Source organism: Bufo gargarizans, chromosome 9 (genome assembly GCF_014858855.1).
Source record: "Bufo gargarizans isolate SCDJY-AF-19 chromosome 9, ASM1485885v1, whole genome shotgun sequence".
NCBI lineage: Eukaryota > Metazoa > Chordata > Amphibia > Anura > Bufonidae > Bufo > Bufo gargarizans.
This window is the reverse complement of record NC_058088.1, coordinates 64,446,446-64,472,834: the sequence shown is the minus strand read 5'-3', so window position 1 is coordinate 64,472,834 and position 26,389 is coordinate 64,446,446. Positions and strand designations below refer to the sequence as shown.

The window sequence follows — 26,389 nt, the reverse complement described above, 5'->3', positions numbered from 1 at the left end:
GGAGTCTGACATGTGTGACAGGGTTAAATTCAGACTTCCCAACAGCACAAAAACATAAGGCTGTCAATAGAGGGAGCTCTAACATGATTACACATGGTTGAGGAGAGTTAGGGCCTGGTGCTCATATTAAAGTTGGACATCAACTGAGCCACATGTCATGTCTCTCCTCTGTTAAAACAGGTTAGTGTTATAACTATAGATGGAATATAATTGTTGTTATGTTAACCTATAGGGTTGCCTATTTTCTCTTCTGTATATTATTACAAGATACTGAGATATTAAAGTTGGACATCAACTGAGCCACATGTCATGTCTCTCCTCTGTTAAAACAGACGCTGTCGGCTGCATCGTGGCACTAGTCTGCACTATCACTACAAACACGGGTAACATTTGGGGGCTCGTCCGTGATATGTAATTATCGTGCAAGACAGTCACAGAGTGAAAAGGCTGCCATTACAGTAAAGGGAGAGAGGAGGCTTCAAGCAAGCTATACAGGATCTAAGATGGTGGACGCAGCATCAGTGAAGAAGCTGCAGTGGCAGATCCAGAAGCTGCTGCACACATTGTCTGAGGATCAGCTGCACTCACTTGCTGTACAGATTCAGGGAGACGCTGGAAAAGAAGTTCCCCAAGCTACAGGTTCAAGTGAGCAGGAGATCTGTGAGTACATCCTGGGACATTTACAGGGAGAAGCGGTGTACAGCATGGAGGACAGTGGCAAGGCATACCTGCTTCAGATAAAAGAACTGGCTGAGTCCTTGCTAGGAGAAAGACACTCTGACACTCCACATGGAAGTGTGAACAGAGAGCACAGCACAATTCACACAATGGACAGGACAGGGCAAATGGCAGAAAGTGGGTTTACATTAAAGGACTTAGCAGCTTACCTGCCAAGAAAGGAGTTTAAAATTCATGGTGGACAAATTTCAGACTGGGACTCTGAACTGACATATAGCAGTGTTTGTAGACAGATTGATGAAGGTATACAAGAAAGATACTCAGAGTCAGAAATCATCAGAACTGTGCTGAAAACTGTGAAACCAGGAACTTTTAAGGAGATGCTGGTAAACAAGGAGGATCTTTCTGTAGCAGAGCTGAAAAGGTTCCTGCGCTCACATCTTCAGGACAGGAGCAGCACTGACTTGTTTCAGGAACTGATGAACGCTAAACAGCATGATAAAGAAACTCCGCAGCAGTTTGTGTATAGAATTATGGGGCTAAAACAGAAAGTTTTGTGGTCTTCCCAACAAGTTGGTGCTGCAATTACCTATGACAAGAATTTGGTACAAGGAGTGTTTCTTCACACGTTATATCAGGGGTTAAGTGAGAAATATAGTGAGATTAGAAGAGAGATTAAGCTATATATTTCTGACTTATCTACAAGTGATGATGTGCTGCTAGAAATAGTTACCAAGCTAGCCAGAATAGAAGCAGAGAGGCAAGCCAGATTAAGTGGCAGATCCAGGCTGACTACTGCCAATGTCATCCAGACACAGGATGGAAGAGAATCCAGACACCAGGCTGGTGACAATCAACCCTCTCTGGTAGAGCTGACAACACAAGTTGCTGCTCTCACAAAGAATGTACAATTGCTGCTACAAGCAGGGGCAATACAAAAGAATGAACATGGTCCGGTGAAGGTAGTGAATGACAGTGTTAAACCCAAGACTGTGCCAAAATGTAAGCAATGTGTGCATGAGGGGAGAGAAAAATGTTGGCATTGTTTTAAATGTGGTCAGGAAGGTCACAGTGCACGTGGCTGCATGAAACAGAAAAGGTTCTCGGGAAACGAGGAATGGTCACAGGTGAGGGACAACCAGTGATCAGTTCTCAAGACAAGTCCCAGACAGTCACAAAACTTAGTGAAATGCCCCTCCAACCAAAGAGTGGGGACAGGAGGAAAGTAGCCAGGCTGATAGGGGATAAATGCTTGCTTACTTGCAGTCTGGGAGGTGTGTCCACAAAAGCACTTGTTGACACAGGGTCCCAAATCAGTATTGTGGCTGCAAGCTGGATAAAACAATACCAACAGCACGCTACAGTACAGCCTATTGGGAAATTGTTAGGAGAAAACGAATGCTTAACAATTAAAGCGGCAAATGGGTCTGTTATTCCTTATGATGGATGGGTTGAGCTTGAACTAAAAATTGAGAATAATAGAGAAAAGGTAACTATGGTTGTACCCATGTTAGTTAGCCAACATTGCCCCTTTACCCCAATTATAGGGTTTAATGCAATTGAAGAATTGATTAAAGAAAATGCTGACAGTGGTAACTCTGATCAAAGTAGTGTCACCATACTATTAAGTGAGGCATTACATGTAAGAAAATGTAAAGCAAATGCTTTGGTGGGTCTTGTATTGTCACCCATGAGTAAAGATAACGAGTTGGTACGTAGCATATATACAGGTAGTCAAAGCATAAGGGTCCTGAAAGGGAAATCATGTGAGATTCGGTGTAATGTTGGTCCCTGGCCTGGCGAGGAAACAGTGCTGTTTGAGCCACTATTGCCCAGTCAATGTCTTGAGGGTCTGGAAGCATTCCCTACACTTGTGAAGATACACAGGGGACGATCAAAACAGATAAAGATTCCCGTTCAGAACACCACTAAACATACTGTATACATTCAACCAAGGACTGTGTTAGGCATGATCTACCCAATTATGGAAGAGATCCCTGTGGATGAGATTAAACCTGCAAAACAAACGACACAAAAAAAAAATAGGAATACAATATCCATGATGCAAGCAAATGCCCAAAGCTTACAAGGCGAGAAATGGAATCCGCCAGTAGATCTACAGCATCTCACTGAAGAGGAGCAGACACTTGCTAGGCAGATGTTGTGGGAGGAGGCTGACATTTTTGCAAAAGAGGAGGAAGACATTGGGTGTATTCCTAATCTGAATCTGCAGATCAATTTAACAGACAAGATACCAGTGCAGAAGTCCTACAATTCCATACCAAAACCCTTATATCAGGAAGTAAAAGATTATATACAGAAGCTAATGAAGAGGGGGTGGATACGCAAGTCAAAATCATCTTACTCCTCACCTGTGGTATGTGTACGGAAAAAAGATGGCAGCTTGAGACTGTGCATTGACTTCAGAGAATTAAATAAGAAGACTGTACCTGATAGGCATCCCCTGCCACGATCTCAAGATCTTTTAGATAATCTGAGTGGATTCTCATGGTTCTCTATTTTGGATCAGGGAAGTGCTTACCATCAAGGGTTTATCTCCAAAGAATCAAGGCACATGACAGCATTCAGTACACCATGGGGGCTACATGAATGGGTGAGGATCCCTTTTGGCTTGATGAATGCCCCAGCAGCATTCCAAAGGTGTATGGAAGAGACCCTGGAAGGTCTGAGAGATGAAGGTTGCTCACCTTATCTTGATGACGTTCTGTGTTATTCTAAGACTTTTCCAGAACATATTGAAAGTTTAAGAAAGATTTTTCAGAGAATGCGTGCATATGGGATTAAGTTGAGACCAAATAAGTGTGAACTTTTCAAAAAAGAAGTGAGGTTCCTAGGAAGACTTGTGTCAGGCAATGGGATTCGACTGGACCCAAAAGATACAGAAGCAATTCAAGCAGTCAGAGAGAAAACACCAAGGACAGTGGGAGATGTGAGAAAACTACTGGGGTTCTTGAGTTATTACCGCTGCTTTATACAAAACTTCTCCCGAATTGCGAAACCTCTATATGACTTGTTGCAGACAAAGAAAGAATCCAAGAAGACAAGTAGAAATAATTTAGCGAAGGAGAGGCTGCATGTAAAGGCAGGAAGAACACAACAGTTACCCTCAGGAACCTCAGTGCAATGGACAACAAAGCATCAGGAAACCTGTTGACAAGATAATAGCGTTGCTAACCAAACCCCCAATTCTTGCTTATCCGGACTTTAACCTGCCATTTATTTTGCATACTGACGCATCACAGGATGGGTTGGTTGCAGTGCTGTACCAACATCAGGAGAATAAACTACGTATTATTGGGTTTGGTTCACGGACACTGACACCCACGGAGAAAAATTATCACCTGCACTCAGGTAAACTGGAATTCTTAGCCTTGAAGTGGGCCATTTGTGATAAGTTCCGGGACTATCTGTACTATGCTTCGACTTTCACTGTTTTTACCGACAATAACCCCCTGACCTATGTCCTCAGCTCAGCAAGACTAAATAGCGTGGGACACCGATGGGTAGGGGAGTTAGCTGACTTCTGTTTTGATATTAAATATCGACCAGGGAAGAAAAATGCAGATGCTGATACTCTGTCAAGGATGCCATTGAATACGGCCGAAGATGAAGATGAATTTACAAAGGTGATTCCATCACAGACTATCTCTGCTATATGGAAAGGAAGCAATGCAAGGGTTGATGAAGCAGATCTTTGGGCCATGTCACTAGCCCTAGAACCAGAAGTTGAAGAAAAATTTCGAGCTATTGATCCTCAGGAAATGATTACAAAGGATAAGCTAAGAACTGCTCAGGCAGAAGACAAAGATATTCGAGTGGTGATGGATCTGAAACTGAAGAAGGACGTACCCTCAAGGGAAGACAAAACGGACCTGGGAAGGAGAGGGAAACAACTCATACATGATTGGGGCAAACTGAGTGTGAAAGATGACATTTTACTACGGCAGAACAAAATAGTGGTTCCAGAGAAACTAACCCCAATAGTGTTGAAATACTTACACAATGACATGGGCCACTGTGGAGCAGATAAAGTGATGCAGCTTGCAAGAGAAAGATTTTACTGGCCTTTCATGCAGAAAGAGATAACAGATTATGTCACTAAAAGATGTAGCTGTCTCAAATAGAAGTATCCAACAGTACCAGACCGGGCACCTATGGGTGCTATTAAAACAAGTGCTCCCTTTGAACTTGTCTCAGTAGATTTCCTTCACCTGGAGAAGAGCAGAGGTGGCTATGAATACATACTGGTAGTCATGGACCATTTCACCCGTTTTGCCCAGGCATATGCTACTCGCAACAAAGCGGGAAAAACAGCTGCAGAGAAGATTTTTGACAATTTCATCCCTGTATTTGGATATCCTGAAAAATTACATCACGATCAAGGCAAGGAATTTGAGAACCACCTTTTTAGAAGGTTGAGACAGTTGTCAGGAATAGCCCATTCTAGGACTACATCGTACCACCCACAAGGCAACCCAGTTGAGAGACTGAACAGAACACTTTTGCAAATGCTTCGGACGTTAGAAGAAGAAAAGAAAACTCAGTGGAAAGAGTATCTCCCGCACATAGTCCATGCATATAACTGTACCAGGCATGAGGCAACTGGCTACGCCCCTCACTACCTGCTATATGGTAGGACACCTCGTCTACCAATAGATCTGATATTTGACCTGGATAATGGAAGCGGAGCAGCTTCACCTCAAGACTATGCTGAGAAATGGGCTTTGAAAATGAAGGAAGCGTATAGAATTGCATCTGAGACCAGCCAAAAGTCATCTCAAAAGGGGAAAAAGTACTATGACAGGCATGTCAAAGGAGTCGCTCTTCAGTCTGGTGACCGTGTTCTTGTAAGGAATTTGTCAGAGCGGGGAGGGCCAGGGAAACTCCGCACTTACTGGGAAAAAGATGTATACAGGGTGGTTGAACAGATAGGGCCAGAACATATTTATAAAGTTAAATCAGAAAAAGGCAATAAACCAACAAGAGTGATTCATCGCAATTTGTTGCTTCCTGTCAGAGATTTACCTCTGGAAAACACACCAAGAAAAACAGGGAAGAGGATTCACACCAGACCAGTAGCTAGACCTGAAGTAAACAGCAATGCAGAAAGCACAGACTCAGATTCTTCAGATGAAGGGTATTACTACTGTCCGGAACTGTTTCAATACAGTGAGCAAGGTATCACTCCTCAACTACGAGCTGAGGCTGAAGAATTTTATCCTAGGGATCTCAATGCCTCACAACAACAGCGGGAAAATCACAGTATGCTTGAGGAAAATGTTCAAGACCTGCCTATAGAACTTGCAGAAGAACAACTGAAAAGCCATCGCTCATTAGATGAGGAAGTCCAAGACTTGCCCATAGACTTTACAGAAGGGTCTGTAGCACCATCCTCACAACAAGTAGATTCACGGTGTGACAAGGATGCAGTTATACCAAATGATCCTGAAGAACAGAGACATGACAGTCCTCCACGACAATCAGACTATTCTCAGAGAACAAGAATACCAAAGAAGATATTCACATATGAGACCCTGGGAAAACCATCTTTCCAAAAATGGAATGTTCATGCAGATGTGATCGAACAGCACTGTGATTCCCCAGAGGTAGAGGGGCCCATCTATATACCCTCATGTTCATACTTTTTGCCAGCAACATATGCCGATTGCGATGATCTGAACTATGGTTGCTTCCATGCATAAATGTCAGGAGACACTTATTAAAAAAACAGGGGGAGTGTGTGACAGGGTTAAATTCAGACTTCCCAACAGCACAAAAACATAAGGCTGTCACTAGAGGGAGCTCTAACATGATTACACTGGTTGAGGAGAGTTAGGGCCTGGTGCTCATATTAAAGTTGGACATCAACTGAGCCACATGTCATGTCTCTCCTCTGTTAAAACAGGTTAGTGTTATAACTATAGATGGAATATAATTGTTGTTATGTTAACCTATAGGGTTGCCTATTTTCTCTTCTGTATATTATTACAAGATACTGAGATATTAAAGTTGGACATCAACTGAGCCACATGTCATGTCTCTCCTCTGTTAAAACAGACGCTGTCGGCTGCATCGTGGCACTAGTTTGCACTATCACTACAAACACGGTTAACACATGCAACAGTTGGGCAGACAAAGATGCCACAAACTATTTAGTAGACGAATACCCGAAGCAGAAGCCTCTGTCCATGGTGTAGTGGTCATGTCGACATTCATGGGAACTAAGCTGCAATACACCTTTGCTGGAAACCACACATTACTGCCTCTGGCACCATCTAGTGTATACTTTCAGGCACCAGTTGCTCCTAAACACAGCTGATTAGTCAGGACCCCTCCCAGCCAAATGTTGACTTATATGAGACAAAAGTAGACTAGGAACTCAAAGTGGCTCTGGACAAAAAAAAAACTAAAAGTGGCCTCCATGTTGTGGTTGGGTCTAAATCAAAAGAAGGCAAGCTAACCTAAATAGGCAAGGCCTACACAAGTAAGCAGGGTCAGCAATACTATAGTGCAACAGAAAATACCATCTCGGCAGAACCAAGTACCTCAGTACAGCACAAAATACCTCACCAGAAGTTGCCCTTATGTAGTGGCCAGCACCAACTGCTACATTCTGTCCTCCTCATCTTCCAGTTGTTTCTAAATAACATATGGAGCAGGGGGGGCTTAAGATGCAGGCCATAGCACTAAACCAAACCAACCATCAGCATACTGGCTGGACTGCCACTAGTAATGGCCTGTTCCAAGCCACTATTTCAGAAGCAGGCTCAGGCCTCTTCCACCCTGCATCCTGAGACAACACCGCATATAGTGGCCTGTGGGGTCTAAGGGTGAACAGCAGGGCTCTTGTGCCCTACTGGAGAATTCAATTGTATCATTGTCAAGAGGACAGTGGCACACTTGAATTTACAGGGGCACCTGTGGCTGTTGGCCATGTACTTAACTATCGGATTCAGATTTTTTGTGTCCCAAAAATGTATTTCGGTCCTATCAAAAGAACTAACAAAGTGCAAATTATAAGGATTATTATTGAGGTACTGCAAAAATGAGGGTATGGCAGACACACCGCCCCTGTATATGTGGGTAGTACTTCAAGAAAATGTAAAACCAGAATTCTTGAATATTTGAACTATGTATCCAACCCCTCTTGCACAGGTATTTCAAATGCAGCTATTTTTTAAATTTATATTTATTTATCATTTTCTTCATATAAAATACAAAAACAAAACGCGACAAGATAGTCCCAGAAACACAGAGACTGAGCATTACAAGTATACAGATATATGCCCAAATGTAATACCAAATTGCTATAGGCAATAACAGTTCTATCCAAATCTGGATTACTTTCATTTAACAAAGAGGAAAAAAAGAAGAAAAAAAGAAAAACTGAATACATAAAAACAATACCATATACCCCCCCCCCCTCCCCTCCCCTCCACCCTCGGTTGTCTTGGGAGTATCCATAAGGCGAATTATTTCCAGTAATCTCTTTTCAGGACTTTGTATCATCCTTCTTCCCTCCTACTTAATTTTTTGCATTCATTATTACACCTCTTTCCCCAGGGGCAAACATACTCATATCTCTGCACCCTCTCGCATAGATTTTTCCACTCTGCGACACTTGGAGGTCTGTCCACTCCCCACCCTCTGGCCAGCACCACCCGCGCGAGCATTAATCCTTTTTCCCATTTCCTTTCACTTTCTTTATCCACCCTAATTTTCCTAATATCTCCCAATACTGCTACCGTAATCTCCATTGGGGCATAACACCCCGTTACTCTAGTAAGGTCCTGGAAAACTTGGGTCCAATAACCCTGCACAGTGGGGCAGTACCAGATCAAGTGTGTAAAATCTGCATTCTCCTCTCTACACTTCCAACATTTTGCATCCCTTGTTTTGTACATCTTACTTAATACCCGAGGGGTTATATAAGTCCTGTGGAGGATAAAAAAACTGCATCAGTCGGAAACTACTCAAGATGGTGCTCCTCTTTATACTTTTATAAATTACTTCTCCAATCCAAAGTGCCAGGTTCCACCTCTAGTGCCCATTTATTCTCACTATTAAATCTAATCACCCCTCCTAACCCCTTCTTTATTTTTTTTATAAATCTGAGAAATTGATACTTTACTCCCAATTCCATGATAACAAAAATCCCCAAATTCTGAGTATTTCGTATTTAAATAATCTCTATTCTCAGTTGAATCAAAAGCGTGTTTTAATCTGACATATCTAAACCATGAGAGGCTATCTAAATCTACACTAAACCCCATTTCCTCTAGTGTCTTCACCTGTCCATCCACCACTATCTGTGACACAGATTCTCTCCCAGAATACATAATCTTCTAACTTCCAAAACTCCCTTAAATTCAAGTTTCCCCAAATACGAGTGAACCTTAAAGAATAATTTATACCCAGTAGCTTTTTAACATTAACCCAGACCAAGTGAATCATGTTGCTAATTGGGCACTGCCTGCCCTTTAATTTTATAATTCCGGTTTCTAAAGTACTAATAATATTGTATTGGAGACCTCCAAAATCCCCTCCCAAATAACGACGCAGTCTATCATCCTCCATCATTAACCACTGCAGCTGGGATGCATAATAATAGCCTCGAAAACATGGAACAGATAACCCTCCGTCCTCTTCATCTAGCCATAAATATTTTTGTTTCAGCCTGACCCTTTTTCTCCCCCAGATAAGAACATTTATCACTCCTTCTAATGCATTGAAAAAAGGATCCCCTATCCACACAGGGCAGGAGGAGATAATGTACAAAATCTGCGGCAACAAAACCATCTTTATTATCGCGATTCGGTCCACCTGACGAATCAACAGTTTTTGCCAAGCGCTTGTTTTCTCTTTCACCCTTTTAAGCAAAGGGTGAATATTAAGTTCTAGGTACTCCTGAACCCTCGAGCTGATTTTAATGCCGAGGTATTCGAAAGACTCAGTGGGTTTCAGTATTTTCACATTATAATCCTCCTGCACTATTTCGTGGCCAATTGGGAGCAACACCGATTTTGTCCAATTTACCCTGCGACCTGACATTAGACCAAACTGATTTACTATTCCCATCAGGTATGGTACCATTGATACCCCCCCTTCCAAAAAAAACAAAATATCGAAGTGCTTGTTAACTCAGCGATATACATAGATTTAGTTTTGTGGGTGCAGGGCACAATCTTTTTGCCCTGCCCTGAGCCCAGTGACCCAGAAAAATAACTTTTATCCGTCTGTTAGTCAGGCGGGCGGCGGTGGCAGCCATTTTATGCAAGTTCTGTGCACCAGCACAGCATATGTGCATTTGTGACAGTCAAATCCATGCTTGAAATACTTTATAGTAGTAATGCCCTCTGTGCCCCCTTCACAGTAGTAAAACCCTGTGCCCCGGTTATAATAGTAAAGCCCTCTGTGCCACTTTTATAGAAGTAATTCCCTCTGTGCCCCCTTTATAGTAGTAATGCCCTCTGTGCCCTCTCTGTGTTAATAAAACAAAGGAAAAAAAAACCTGTAACTACTCACCTTGTCCTGTTCCTGAAGTTCACATCCAGTTCTCCCCCTTCAGGCACACATCGCTCTGCAGTACTGTATGGGAGGAGCTGTACTGTACTGTGCGCTGCAGGCCTGAAGGAGAGAAGGAGCTCCAGCAATGAGCGCTTCCATCTGTATTGGAAGAACTCATTGCTTGTGGCTCCCCCCTGAGAGCAGGCACTCGGGGCGGACTGCAATACCAACCCTCCATCAGGATACGTTTTTAAACAGAACAGAAAAAAGTATAGAAATGTATGGCTTGACATAACTATAGACTATAGTCAGGCAAATGTTCATACAGTGCATACTTTTGATTCTGTTTGTCACTGTTTACATTTCTGTATGTGTTTTTTTTTTTTTTTTGCAGGATAGAATAAAGTAGCATACCACACTTTTTTGTCCTGCAAAAAAACATATTGAAATTTTTTTTTCTTTACATTGCAGTGAATGGAAAAGGTCCTGAAACATAAGAAAATATGTTTCCATCCGTTCAACATAATCATTTTTATCTAGATACTTCCTACTTCCTTGGATATAGTTAAAATCTTTAGTTAAAAAAAAATGGACACTAACGTCAAACACATGTTAAAAAAAGGATAGATTACCATCATCCAACATCCAACATCCAACGGCAAGCCTTTAACATGCCTCTGACCTGAACTCCAACACAGGTAAAGCCAAAATTAGAAACATCACTAGGATGGATTGCTTGCAAAATTCAAGAATTTATTGTAATCACCACAAAAAGTGAATCCATCAATCACAGCGTTTCAGGTGCTAATACTCCCTTCTTCAGGCACCTGCTTATGTCCAGCTCCTGATCTCCACTGTAGCTCTTTACGGTATGACTAAAGATAGCCATACACATTCAATCACTGTCATTCAATTGTTTGGCCAAGAGATATCATACACATACATGTTCGATTTGGCCAAATGTGTATTCAGTGGGGAGAGGAGAAACCCACTGCCAGTCACTTCTGGCGATAGTTTATCTCCTGAGAGAAGAAAAGGATAGGGTGAAAATATTCACTTCACCAATTCCTTCTCTCCCCTAACATCATTTTTTGGGGAAGAGTAAGTTGCTCCTCATACATATGAGACTGTTGGCTGAACCAGAACAATACACAAATATGTATGTGGGCCTCAAAGGGGTTATCCGAGACCTAAAACCTTGTTTAGTTAGCCTTAATCTAGTCCCCAATGCAACTTTCCAATTTACTTGCCTTTCAAAGTTGTGTCCTTTTCGCCCGCTCTCAATTGCAGTCACATGATGCGCCAGCCGGCTTCACTTCAACACACCCGCTGCAGAGAGTCGTCTAGACCCATAATCCCCAGCACTGATGTCGACTTCAGCGCTGATACAAAGCCCCCCTTTGTGGCTCCTCCCCATCAACCTCTCTAGTTTTCCACTACTCTTCTCTGCTAAGGCACAATTTGAAAGGTAAGTAAATTGGAAAGTCGAATAGGGGACTAGATTAAGGATCAGGTTTTAGGTCTCAGATAACCCCTTTACGCCTAACATTGAGGTAATCACATTGAAATGATCAATTACTGTACCTGCCATGGAAATTCTCCCTTTAGACTGTCTGTTCCACCAACAATCCTCACGTTTGGATCGACTATTGTAGGCACAATGTCATCTGAACTTCCATTTGATTGGAGATTTTTTGTGGAGTTATGGTATGTAACAGAGGTGGCGTTATAATCTTCAAGATCGATGATAGAACGGGTAACATCTTTTGGTAAAGCTTCTGGTGCAGTGACCTTTCCACACGGATATTGTACTATGCAAAAAAAAAAAAAGGAGAATTATAAATAAATGAAGTCAATAGAGGTTCATTTCGGCCTCACCCTGGATTATCTAATCTAGTCTTATATATTTTTGGATTGTATGTCTACTTTTTGTTACATCAGTTGCCAATGTTGGTGGACCTGTAATTTTTTTTGGTCTGTGGACTGGTGGCTGACCTTTTATAGCATTACTATATGAATAAGGATAAGTGAAAGTTTATTTTATAACAAGAGTGGAGATAAATCCCAAGAGCGAAAGGCAGTAATTCATTTTTCTACATCTTATAACATTTTTGAAACAAAATTGATGAACCAAAGACTGTCCTCACACTGCCTGCAAGTACTGCTGTGTGAACGCAACTTAATTTGTCACATCTTGCTTGAAGCTGTAGTAGACCAGAAAAAATATGGTTTGGATTCCACCCACTTGCTCTACTCTTGTCTTCCTACTTTTCTGGTTAAAAATATACTTTTCAACATTTCTCCACCATTGATGAGTCTAGAAGATAATATAATGCAGGGTCACTTTGCTACTCCCTACGTCTGCTCATTCTAGCCACGCAATATGGTACAGGGTGGGTATTTTGAGGCTACTGTATACCTTTTGAGTGGGTTGTTTTGGTTAGGATGGGTAGACCTTGGCCCCTTTGGCTTACAATAGCATGCAGATGCCATATGGTGGGGATTTTTGTTCCGTAATGGCAAATTTTCTCCATATTACTATATATGTTTATTCCATTGGGTCTGAAGGTTTGCCTCCTCATGGCTCTTACTCCAGTAATCAGAATCTACCACCGTATATATCCTTCTTCATGACTGGCATAGAAAATATTAAATCCGTTGATTACCTGCTGCCTCGCATGACTTGCCATCTTCTCCTAACTTGTAACCACTTGCACAGGAACAGACAACTTTTCTACTTGGATCTTCCTTGCACATTTGGTGGCATCCCCCATTGTTAATGGTGCACGTGATTGGCAATGCTGGAATCCAAGAGAAACCATTAGTCTATCTTGTAGAAAGATATACATGATCTAGTATAACAGCATAGTGTGAACTAAAGGTTATCTCCAAAGGTTGCTCTTGTATTTCTATTCACTATATAAATCTACAAGTCAGAGGACAAGTTTCCTCTGTTCCGAAAATTTTGTCTCATTCACTAAATATAGGCATTGGCAGTGTTTTTGGAAAAAGTAATGCAGTAATCCTGGACAACCCCACTGGCACACACTGTATTGTCCAAGATTAGAAAAACATGATTGTTTGTTCCAAAAACAGTACCACCTCTGTGCAGGGGTTGTGTCTGGAATTACAGCTCTGTTCCATTGGAGTCAATGGGGGCAGAGCTGCAATAAGGCACACAGCCTGTGGAAGAAGTCGTGCTGTTTTTGGAAAACACTAACAGCAGGTTCTGTAGCCTTTATCTCTAAACTTCTGAGAGCTCATACACTCATTATAGTTCAGTTTTTATCAAACTGCTAAAAAGTGAGCTATAATGAGTATTTATAAGTGAAAGCTATACAGGAAAAACTGTTGAACATTTTTAATAAAGTCCAATTGAAAAAAAGACTTTTAGCCCAAAATTAATAGAGTACTGTACAATAATAAAAGAAATTGCCTCCAAAGGTATCCATAACCTTTAAAGCCAGACCCTTCAACATGCTACATAGACTCACATGCTAGAATCCAATAAAACAAGGCATGGTACCACCATGTTATAAACCTTTTAGGTGACTGAGAGATTCCAAGATGTTAGGGTTGGGTTTCAGCTAGAACTCCTTAAAGCTACTCTACTATGTTCACATGTCTTGGTGTTGACGTAAAAAAATATTTATTTTTAATATGCCCTATGTATGATACATCAAGAAACTAGTAACTGTATGGTGAAAACTGGGTGCATGCAATATATAACTTTGGTACGGGTGCATAACACAACTGAGGGCCGCTTTGCAAAAGCAGCATGTGGGGCCCCTTCAGCATTTATACCTGCAACCTGTATTTTTTGCTCAGCCAAAGTGGCCAGATTCTCATAATTTCCCCTGCAGCTATAGGCATCATCCCGGGTTGTATAGGGCAGTGAAGATAAAATTATAAAATCCTCAGGGCTATGATAATGTGACTGTTGACTACTCTGCAGTATCGGTTATCAGTCAATCATATGGCAGTATAGACAATTATAATGGCTCTGTGATTGGCTGACAAGGATGATAAAGTGTATACTGTGGGTCATTTCTGATAGAGACATGAGAAGTGTGAGAAAAGGCCAAGAAAAGCAAGGACTTAGACTTGTCACCTATCCTCACATGTCTGTTGTAGTAATTATAATTACTTTTCTTCATGTAAAAATGCTTCTAGAAAATCTATTCTTATAATTGTGGCATTCTTTTGTTATTCCTGCTAGAAGTTATGAATGATTTGCCAGCAGTTTGCAGAAAAGGTCCAGATGGGTGTAACCAGTTTGTGGTATGCCCATGCAGTCTAACACATGCAGCACTGATTGGATAATGTCAGACTGTGAAGGGACCCACCCCCAACTGGTAACACCCAGTCAGATATTTAGTGCAGACTGCCGGTAGTTCATTCATACACTTCTGGAAATGGCACAGCATAAGTCATAAGAATAGATGCTCTACATCTTCATATAACTGACATATCATGAGATGTCAGGGACTGAGTGAGCACCTACACCGATCTGGGCCCCTGTGTGTCTGAACATTCTATATGTTTGCTCCTGCACAGGACTATAGAAGTAGAGATGGCCTTGCGGTTCGCCTTGCGGTTCGCCCGGCGGTCGTTTCGGGGCGAACTTTACTTGTTCGCTATTCGCCGAACATGCGAACATATGGTGATATTCGCATCCGCCATATTTTTTTCCATAGCGCCGAACTTTGACCCATGACACATCCATCAGGTGGGACAGGACAGCCAATTAAGACGTTTCAGCCCATGGACACCCCCCCAACCCTATAACAGAACCTGGCATCCATTTTACATTATGTGTTTTGACAGAGTAGAGAGAGGTTGCTGTGTGGCGCAGGGACAGTTAGGGACACCAAACGCTAGCTAACAGGGCCACAAATGTCCTTTTAAAAAAAACTGGTTGAGGGCTGCAATATACTTTCTTCCACAAAATCCTGATTGAGGGGTGCTATATACCTGTTTCTGCCAAATACTGATTGAGGGGTGCTATATACCTTATTTCACCAAATACTGATTGAGGGGTGCTATTGCTATATACCTTCTTCCACCAAATACTGATTGAGGGCTGCGATACACCTTCTTCCACAAAATACTGATTGAGGAGTGCCATAAACCTGTTTCCGCCAAATAATGATTAAGGGGTGTTATATACCTGTTTCCGCCAAAAACTGATTGAGGGGTGCCATATACCTGGTTCCGAAAAATTCTGATTGAGGGGTGCTACATACCTGTTTCCGCCAAAAACTTATTGAGGGGTGCTATATACCTGTTTCCGCCAAATAATGATTGAGGGGTGCAATATACCTTCTTCCACAAAATACTGATTGTGGGGTGCTATTGCTATATACCTTCTACCACCAAATACTGATTGAAGGGTGCATCACATGTTTTTCCACCAAATACTGATTGAGGGGTGCCATATACCTTCTTCCACTAATACTGATTAAAGGGGTGCTATTGCTATATACCTTCTTCAACAAATACTGATTGAGGGGTGCAATACACCTACTTCCACAAAATACTGATTAAGGGGTGCCATATACATGTTTCCACCAAATACTGTTGAGGGGTGTCATATACCTGTTTCCGCCAAACACTGATTGAGGGGTGCCATATACCTTCTTCCACTAAATACTGATTGAGGGGTGCTATTGCTATATAACTTCTTCCACTAAATGCTGATTGAGGGCTGTGATACACCTGCTTCCACAAAATACTGATTGAGGGGTGCCATATACCTGTTTCCGCCAAATACTGATCAAGGGGGGTGCTATGTACCTGTTTCCGCTAAATACTGATTGAGGGCTGCCATGTACCTTCTTCCACAAAATACTGATTGAGGGGTGCTATTGCTATATACTTTCTTCCACCAAATACTTATTGAAGGGTGCAATACACCTTTTTCTGCCAAATACTGATTGAGAAGTGCCATATACCTTCTTACACTAAATACTGATTGAGGGGTGCTATTGCTATATACCTTCTTCCACCAAATACTGATTGAGGGGTGCAATACACCTGCTTCTTCAAAGTATTGATTGAGGGGGGCCATATACCGGTTTCCGCCAAATACTGATTGAGGGGTGCCATATACCTTCTTGTACTAAATACTGATTGAGGGGTGCTATTGCTATATACCTTCTTCCACCAAATACTGATTGAGGGGTGCAATACACCTTCTTCCACCAAATACTGATTGAAGGGTGCAATAAGCGGCATACAAGGCCTTTTATGTCAGGTGAATGCCTATTGCCTAATTTTTGGGGCCTGTACTGGCCAACAGTTACATATTTATCCTGTGACCGCCTAATGTACCTCCAGCCACAGAATCCAAAGTTCTTTGCTGTCAGGTGAATGCCTATTGCCTAATTTTTGGGGCCTATACTGGCCGACTGTTACATATTTATCCTGTGACCGCGTAATGCACCTCCAGCCACAGAATCCAAAGTTCTTTGCTGTCAGGTGAATGCCTATTGCCTAATTTTTGGGGCCTGTACTGGGCGACAGTTAAATTTTTTATCTCTAGCCATTCTAATCACACCACTGTCTCAACCTCTGCTTCTCATTATGGTGGCATTCACCATAAGGACCTTCTAATGTTGCAGGGTCATGTGACTGTGTCCCTCAACCCATACTGTGCCCCCTTACACTCTGCATTGTGTCCTCTTACCACACCCTGCGCAGTTCCCCTAGCTATTCCCTGTACTGTACCCTCTTATACCCTTTTATCCGGTCACAGTATGGCGGTGTTATCCGGTCACTGTACAGAAGTGTTATCCGGTAATGTATGGCGGTGGTATCCAATAAATGGATGGCCATACCTGTATCCCTTTCCCCGCCCTTGCCATCCTTATTTAGACCTTGCATGAGCAGGAAAAATAGGCAGATTGCGGTGCTATGGACCTTTGCGCCTCAATCTGTGTCAGAAATACGCCTAACATTGACGTATTTCTATATAATAAATGACCACCTAATTGTATTATTATTCGGGGGTAGGGCTAATATCTTTATATTATATAGATTCTAGTGTATTATACTGTGCCCTGTATTTCCCAGTGGAAAATGATCCATGGGAAACACAGTCCTCATCTCTGACCACCAGGACCAGGTAGCTCTCTGTCAGTACATGGCGGCCTCCCCTCTCCGCCACGCTGCTCCGCTGTGTACTGATGCTTATTCTGACACTAGGGCTGGGTTCACATCCTATTTTTGCCATCCATTTAATGCATACCAAAAATGTATGAGTTAACAGATACCTCAAACTGATGCCATACAGTGACGTCTGTTCGCCATACAGTTCCATGGTAGAAAAATACCCCTCTGGTATATCACTGTCCATGTTGTAGGACTGTTTGTGTACTTCTAGTATGTGTTTGCTGGCTGCAAATATGACCTGAAGGTTTTTCAGGTTCGCCTGCCATTAAAGTGAATGGGGTCCGCGAACGCGTGGTTCGCGAACATTTGATCGCGAATCGTCCCGAACGTTGTTCGTCCATCACTATGTAGAAGCAACAGATACAAAAAACTGCAACCACACCACATATTGCTGCTTACTCAGACATGTTAATAACAAGCATCTCATCAAACAGTAATTACCAGACTATGTAAACTCATACAGTGGATCTGCAGCTGTTCAGCCAGAAGTATATAACCACTACCGATTAAATTATGTGAGATTGTATGAACCATTAAATGCTATAATGTACGTGGATAATGAGCAGCGCCATCTGAATGCATCCCATCATTGATACTGTCGTTATAGACAGAATATTTTCTATTGAAATCTATTTATTGATCACATTGTATTCTTCTGTATATTGTATCATCATGAAGTTAAAGACTTGATTGATACCCTGTAAGATGTGTATTGCATTTGTTCAGAAATTTACAGTATAGTGTCTGGGTGGTGGACCCTGCTCAATTCATATCTCATATCTAGCCACTATTAATATTATGAGTGAAACATGACAGAACTGGGAATTCTTTTGCTCTGGTCCCACAAAACCAAGTTTCCAGAGTTCTTCTGTGGTTTGCACTCTATAGGTCCTTAACAGCATAGAAAATGACAAAGTGGCCTATGTGTTTTTAGTCTGTACTGGTGCCAAAAGTACTGGTGCCAAAACGATGCCCTGTCTCTGACATCTCTTCCTCCTTCACAATTTTGGTTGAAGCTGGACCTCCAGGCTTCATTCTCTGCCTGCTCTGGCATGCACTTGGCACATAAAACTGATAATACTGAGAGTTCTTCATTAATTATAGCTGCTTCTTTCTGTTTGTGATCCAATAAGCAGGAACAGTACCCAAAAAGAATTTCTAAAATTTAAAGGCTATGGATATAAAAATCATTTAAAAAAAAATTGTTCTTAATAAAATTTGTAAGGCGTTTGCTATGCAGCATTTGTAGCAAACCACGGAGGAACCAATGTAGAGGATGGGAGTAGCAATGGCCCTGTTGAGATGCTGTGTCATGGTGTACTCACTCAGGCTGTTCCTCCCTGGGGATCGGTGCAGAAGAAAGGTAGCTTGAAGAAGCAGGCTAGAAGTAAATGTATAACAGTATCTCTTTACTTATTGCAAAATATAACTTGTAGTACATCCAGCAGTAGTAGGTACAAAGTGCCGTTTCTGTCACCAGATCAGGAGGTATGGTGGCTGGCTATATAGCAATTAAATGGCACTTGCAGGCACTTGTGGTCATAGGCCTGGATGCTAGATTGGCCTGGATGCGAGATTCGGTGATAGGTGTCTGAACATTAGTCCCTCACCTGCAGCAGGGTCTGATAACCTGTTGTTCGCTGATGACGCTTTTAACTTTGCACACTGTAGCTTTTTTAAAAGCAGCCTTCTTGATTCTAGTAAACTTCCTGGATTAGAAGTCTCACTGGAGTGTACGATATGTCATCAATATCTTTGCACTGCTCAACCCCTTTAAGCCATATTGTTATCATGCATAGCAAGAATCCTGTGATGTGCACCTTCAGGAAGTTAATTCAGAAAAGAGGGTATTATTTTAGTGAAATCTTCTGCAAAGCCCAGTAACATGCACAGTTTTCCTTTTTTTGTTGTTATATACTGATCCCCCACTCCAGCACAACTCCTCCATGTCTTGCTGATGTGAGTGCCACATTGCCATTGCAGTCAGTTGCTTGCTAATGTTGTCACCAATTTTACTGATCTACTTAAGGAATCAGGGGTCTCTATAAGTACAGTATCTCTTGTCCACCATTGTACTTCCTCTAGCCTTCTGCCTTACTCCATTACTAACTGTATTTGACCCAGCTGGCCTTCCTGGAGCTTGCTTTCTGCCTCACCCATTGGTTTCTTTCGCCCTTCCATGTTTCTCTCCAATTATTCCCCCTTGGCCTGGACTTCTGCTTTTTTCTTCTCTGTCTGGATTTCTTGTTTCAGATTGATCTTTCCTTTCTGGTCCATAGATCTGTCTGACTTCTCTTCAATTTCAAAATATCTGCAATGTCTCGCTGCCAGTTATCGACTAATTTAAGGACTGAAACCTGGCATCCAACCAAAATTTATTGCAGAGGTTACTGGTACAAAAACAAGAGGATTCCATAAACTCTGCACCTAGTTTAGTCAATGTGAGACTGATTGAAACCCCAAGGTTCCATTTTGAAGGCATTCCTACGTACAACTTCTTTTATAGTGTAGCACCATTGAAACTTGCATTTCAGGGACCAGAGAGGAAGAATTTATGGCCCTGGTTACATTACCTTAGGAGCTCCTTTTAACTTATTATGAACATAGGAGATGCGGGGCATGGAGCAGATAATCCCTGTTTCTTCCCCTCAGGACCGGATTCTATGCATTATACAGTATATCAGTATCAGCCAGAATGTTGGACTGATTGGGGTGATTTTGTGAGAGTTTGGAAATCCTAATAAAGCTTGATCAACAGGTTTTCTTATGAAGTAGATTCACATAATGGGAATCAATTCTCAAAGACTGTCTGTTTATGCTGGTCTTTGATATCCCCTAAACTGCTTGAGGATTTGCTTCATTTATGATGAAGCACAAGGCTCATCATAAATTAGGCTCATCCTCCTCCAGTTCCTGCACCTAGATTGACGGCTACTCTAGGCCCCGACTGGAGTACATTTCAATCCTCATTTACACCACGAAACTGGTGTGAATGGTAATGAATGTGTTGGGGTTGATGAAAAGGAGTTACCAAATGACACATCAGGAAAGGTGACAGGTCCCCTTAAGATGTGCCGATGTAAGACAAAAAGATCAAATTTTAGCCAGATGTATTATTCAGCATCTGGTATATTTCTGGACGGGCTATCCTAACTTTATACTGTGTAAAAATTTGTATTCATTCTAAATGCAGAATGTCATTGCACGGTCAGTGATCATAAGATGGTTATATCTTCAGTGTTCAATGCTTTCTTCCCTGAAAAATCAGCTTGATGCACTCAAGAACGTCAACACAAATATTGAATGACATAATCTGAATGATCATACTGAAAGCAAACACAGGTGGGTGATACAAACCAAGTTCACAGTTCTTTCCCCTGTATCCTTGCTGACACCAGCACACATAGGCGCTCACATCATCCTTACAGACGCCCCCGTATAAGCAAGGGTTAGATATGCACTGATCTCCATCTAGACAAAAAAAAAAGGGATAATAGTAAGTAAGATCATTAAAATGGAAAATTCAGATTTGCAAGGAATTATGTAATTTCACACACCAGCACTACTGGCAGTTGCAAGGATTGTTAGATTGTTTGAATAGATTAAGGATGAGCGAATGGATTATACTGGTTTGGAATTTTCCCCTAGGAAGACTGGTATGCTACTCTGGGTTTCTGGGCAATATATATATATCTATATATATATATAGATATATATATATGTGCGTTGTCTGGGGGGGGGTACTTTTTCTCATTACAGAGAGGGCCTAGTATGCTTAGTACGTGTGCAGACTATTGTAAGCCAATCAATGCGTCTCTGTGTTTCTGAGAAAAATATCTGAAAATCAGATAGCTTTAGGAAAGCTAACTTGAATATCTTTCCCAGAAATCCAGAGAAGCATTGTCTGGCCTGCAATACTCCACACACGTAATATGCATACTAGGCACTCCCCGTAATGAGAAAGAGTACCCCCAGACAATACATAATTTTGCAGTAGAGCAGTATACTAGGCTGGCTCTCTGTTCTTCTTTCCTCTCTCTCGCTCAGAGAGTATATATACATATATGAACTGGAGAATAAACTACAGCACGTGTGGTCTTGAATTGATAGTAGATTTTATCAGACACGCGGCAGTAATCATGTAATGTTTCGGTTCGCAGGCCTTTATCAGACACTATGCCGTAGTTGGAGATCAAGGGAAGAGGGCAGAGTACAGGCGCAGAGGTAGGAGTGTGATAACACATGCCAGTCTTCTACACGTGTGTTATCACACTCCTACCTCTGCGCCTGTACTCTGCCTTCTTCCCTTGATCTCCAACTACGGCATAGTGTCTGATGAAGGCCTGCGAGCCAAAACATTACATGATTACTGCCGCGTGTCTGATAAAATCTACTATCAATTCAAGACCACTTTGTACGTATTGTAGTTTATTCTCCATATATGTATATGGGGTTGGAACCCTAAATACAGCAGCAACTAGCAGTGTGCGGCAAAGATTTTATTTTCAAAAGTATACAAGTATATGTGAACTTTCAGGGCAATTGGGGTATATTACATTCAGGGATTCTGCAGCAGTGCCGCCAATAATTAGGACAGATCGTAATACTTTGCTGCAACATTTGACCCACTGTCCAAACTGTGAAGTGGTGTGCACGCGGCCGGTATCTGTATTTTGCGGATTGCACAAAGGATGTGTGCATGAGGCCTTAAGCAGTGATTTGCTATACTGGTGTAGGTTCAGCAATGTGGGTTTATATTCTGGGCAACGAGTCAAAACTCATTGATAATCATAATAAATGCAGACTTTGCCAAATTGCATTTAATTACAGGATCAAAACTCATATTTCTGCCCTGATATCTCAATCAAACTCTCTTTATCTCTAACAATTCAATTATTCTAGAGGCCGCTTTGCATGTAGAACACTTATTTCAAGAATTCATGTTACTATCAGAATGATTTATTGCATAGAGCGTGTTCATTTTGTGAACAAAGCAATAACTCTCTGACCTCTTATGATATGAGATTTTTTGTATTAGTTTCTCAGTTGGAAGCATATGTGTCTGCACGGCCTGTATAAGCTGAGACAGTAGGCAAATCCTCTGTGTATGCAAAACCTATCAGTGATGAATGAAATGATTACGCGGTCTATTGGGGGAGCTAGAAGGCGTTTGTTTTTATGTTTAACATATTTTTAAAGAATTTTTGAGGATGTTATTTTTTATGTTCCATGTCAACCTCTATACCTATCCTCTTCACGCATTTTCAGGTACATGTATGTGGGGGAATGTGGTCTCTTGCCGCATCCCCACGTGCATGTAAGTGATCTTATCAGGCGGGTGAAGGAGCTGTGGCTGCTCGATTAAGGGCAGGGGCCCCACTGTTACTGACCCCCTGCCCCCGAGCCCCTGCTGTATCCGCTGGCATAGCTGAAAATGACACTGACCACGGCACGTGTGAGATTTACAGAGACAGCAGGCTCCCACTCAGGCCCCATCAGCCCCCTGCGCATAATCTCTCCTGTCAGGAGAACATTGTAAAAAAACAAAAACGACAAAAAAATTTAAAACAAATATTTTGTGGTTATCTTGCCTCATAAAAAGTGTAATATCGAGTGATCAAAAATCATGCATACCGCAAAATAATACCAATAAAACTGTCACCTTATCCCATAGTTTCCAAAATGGGATGACTTTTTGGGAGTTTCTACTGTAGGGGTGCATCAGGGGGTCTTCAAATGCGACATGGCAACATAAAACTATCCCAGTAAAATCTGCTCTTAAAATCTATATGACACTCCTTCCATTCTGCACCCTGCTATTTGCCCATACAGCAGTTTATGACCACATATGGGGTGTTTCTGTAAACTGCAGAATCAGGGTAATAAATATTGAGTTTTGTTTGGCTGTTAACCCTTAATATTAGCCCTGGGTGCCTGCCGTTTAAAATGTGAGTGGGTGCCACAATTAAAGTACAAAAGAGGTTAACAGATTCTTTACAATAATTTACTTTTGTAGGATAGCCATCAATATGCATACAGTACATGTGGTTAGCATTACTGTGGTATTTGAGAGTCTTTATCTCCTTATAGCAGCTGGGCTCTTGCGGTATATATACATTTAAATGACAGTGTCTTGTGCATGAAAACAATTAAAACAAATAAGGGTATGTTCACATCTGCGTCAAAGGTTCAGTTCAGGGCCGCTATCACAGAGTTTGTTAAAAAAAAAAAAAAGGTGAGAAATGTCCCGCATGACAGACTTTTTTCTCTGCTAAAAATAATTTTCTCCTGAATGGAAATCAAACGGATCTCATTATAGTCAATGGGATCTGTTCTGCTGCTATAACAGAGCAGAAGAATGGAAATAATAAGCGCTGATGTGAAACTGCCCTAAGCCAGTATTAATGTTAATGCCATCTTTGAAGACCTGCCCAGCGCTGTACGTGTACAGCGCTGGGTGGGAAGGGGGTTAAACAAAGATTGCAATCAATAAGACATTATTTGTCATATTCTCCTGAAATAAAATCATGTAAATATGTATAGAAATATATCTTACCTACGTACTGCTTCCAAAATTCCATCTGAGGAGAAGAAAAAAATATTCTGTTAAAGGAAATGTACTGTATTATTAGAAAATGACATTTTACTTAAATCAGATTTTTATTTTATTTAAATTTTTAGTTTCTTATTTGATATTTGACTATCCATATAAAAATGTTAGAGAGCAAAAACAATAGGTTGACACTACCTTATTTCTGCAGCTTATTTGTCGGCTTTGCTGTGTAGACTGGAGTAACTCAGCAGAGGGCAGGGAAATACATTACAGCTCTACTTTATTGTACAACTGCAGGCCTCGATATATAATAATATACATTTTGCACAGATAAGGCTTTGTATGCATCTCTTATATTATTCTTGGGTCTCCTGCATGCGTGGTAATTCAGCTCATGACAAAGTATTCCTAAATGGGAGGTACAGTGACAGATACCGAAATTTTAAACCCCTGTACGACGAATGCATTCACATGAATACAGTAAGTTGTAACATGTTCAGCCCTATATTTAAAAGAAAAAAACACTTTTAATCCTAAAGCAGCTAAAGATGTATATTAATTGGGATTTACTGTTTCACACTATGTGAAATTGAATACTTTTGCATTAATAAATACTAAAGTATTAAGGGAGTGATACCTTTACAGGCCAACCAGAAAAAAAAAAAACATATTGCAAGCTTTCGGAGCACAAAGGCTCCTTCTTCAGGCTAGATTACAAATTGAAGACTGAGAAACAGACACAAAACGTATAGGATGTAACAGCAAAACATGTACATGGGGGATGCATAACTAAGATAAGGCCAAGCAACAAGTGGACATGATCAGCGGAGACAATGTACATTAGGGATTAGGAGTAGAACTGAGGGAGGGGTGAATTTTGTCTAAATAGTGGGTTATAAGATGGGTGAGATTCACTCCATCACTTAATGATTGGAATGTAGTCATCATTTTAAATTCCCAAGTTTTCCTGTCTCTATCATTCTTAAAATTCCCTTTGAAAATTAAAACCTTTAAGTTGACCATGGAGTGTCTGGTCCAGAGAAATGGATTCCAACAGTTGTATCGGCCTTGGGGTTTATCTTGAATCTGTGTACGTTTATTCTGGGTGGCAGCTTTATTAGGACACCTTGTACAGAGTATCAAGTAGATTACATTGGAGGATTTATATGAAAAGGTGTCCGTGATGTCATAGGTCTGTTGGGTGTTGGATATACGGACTGTATTTGTGGATAAGACATGTGTGCAGATCTTGCATTTTTTGTGGTTACATAAAGTGCCCGTTTGTGATGGTGATGAAAGGACCCTCCTGACAAGGAGATTCCTCAAGTTTGATGGTTGTTTGCATGCCAAGCTTCACTAAAAATAATTTTTGTAGGATAGGTAACTTGGCTAAAAGAAAGCAGGATCTACTTTTGTGTTCTGGCCTGTGTCTACAGTGGCCTGCAGGTCATCACGTCATCCAGCATTGATTGTGGACTTTGATTATGGTATCTTGCATTAGTATGGCTTACAAGTTGCTGTTTTCATTGGTATATTTTTGGGTACATACATTTTCTTATCCTTATTAGGCTTCCATAGATAGCAGCTCCATTGGCCATTGTTAAACATCTAGCTGCCATAGAGACCATTGACACCCTGCACTCATGTCATAAGGAAGCCTTTGGAGTCCCTTGCTCTGAAACTACTTGAATTGCGTGCTCATTATCAAGGCATCTAAGGGTTTAAACACCTGGGATAAGAGGTTCTTTTTATTCTGGCCATTTGTGTATGAGCCCGAATGTCATCCACCTGACAAGGACCCGTGCAACATTTAGACTAGGCTGCCATAAAAAGGCAGTGGCCTAGTCTGAGGACCCTTAGTAACAGATGTAAAAAGTTATATGGGTGGTCTTTAAGGGGTTAAGCACTGAAATACACTTTAATGCATCCACTTTCAAATATGTCCCATTATCACTCTCATCACCTGAGAAATGTTACATCAATGTAAAAATTGGATTGGTCTATCTAAATGAACATCAGTCCTTGGCAAAAAAAATTGTCTGTCATCAAAGCATATGGGCCGAAATTTAGTAATTTTGTAGGTGGTGTAAGCTTAGACAGACTGTCCAGACCTGCTCCAGATCTATCCCAGGGTCTCAGGCTGGATGATAACTAACTGTGGAGCAGGGATGGAAACATTTCTCTAACTCTATGCCAAGTATTGGTTGACTTACTTTGAGACAGAAGCTTATGCCAGAATTGTGCAGTAATCGCACAAAATGAAGAATCGTAGGCCACACCTTTTCCCACTTAGCCCCACCCTCTATGTCAAGCAAGTCAGAAAAAGAAGTGTTAAAACTCTAGTTATGTGAAATTGTTGCAATTTGCAGTACTTTTTTGGGGGCAGATTCTAGGCATAGACACGTAGTAATTCTATGCTAAAGTTCATCAGCTATTTCTTCCAAATTAATCCGATTT

The 26,389-nt window shown here is 41.3% G+C and overlaps 1 protein-coding gene across 1 annotated transcript in view; it reads right to left on the bottom strand.

Moving 5' to 3' along the window:
* Positions 1–26,389, bottom strand: part of F9 (coagulation factor IX) — a 102,463-nt gene that overhangs the window by 38,565 nt on the left and 37,509 nt on the right. Inside the window, exons 3-6 of the mRNA XM_044268792.1 lie at positions 23,936–23,960; positions 20,737–20,850; positions 12,873–13,007; positions 11,791–12,017 (exon numbers count right to left, since the gene is read on the bottom strand). Coding sequence (XP_044124727.1) covers positions 11,791–12,017; positions 12,873–13,007; positions 20,737–20,850; positions 23,936–23,960 — 501 coding nt within the window. The remainder of the gene's footprint in view (positions 1–11,790; positions 12,018–12,872; positions 13,008–20,736; positions 20,851–23,935; positions 23,961–26,389) is intronic.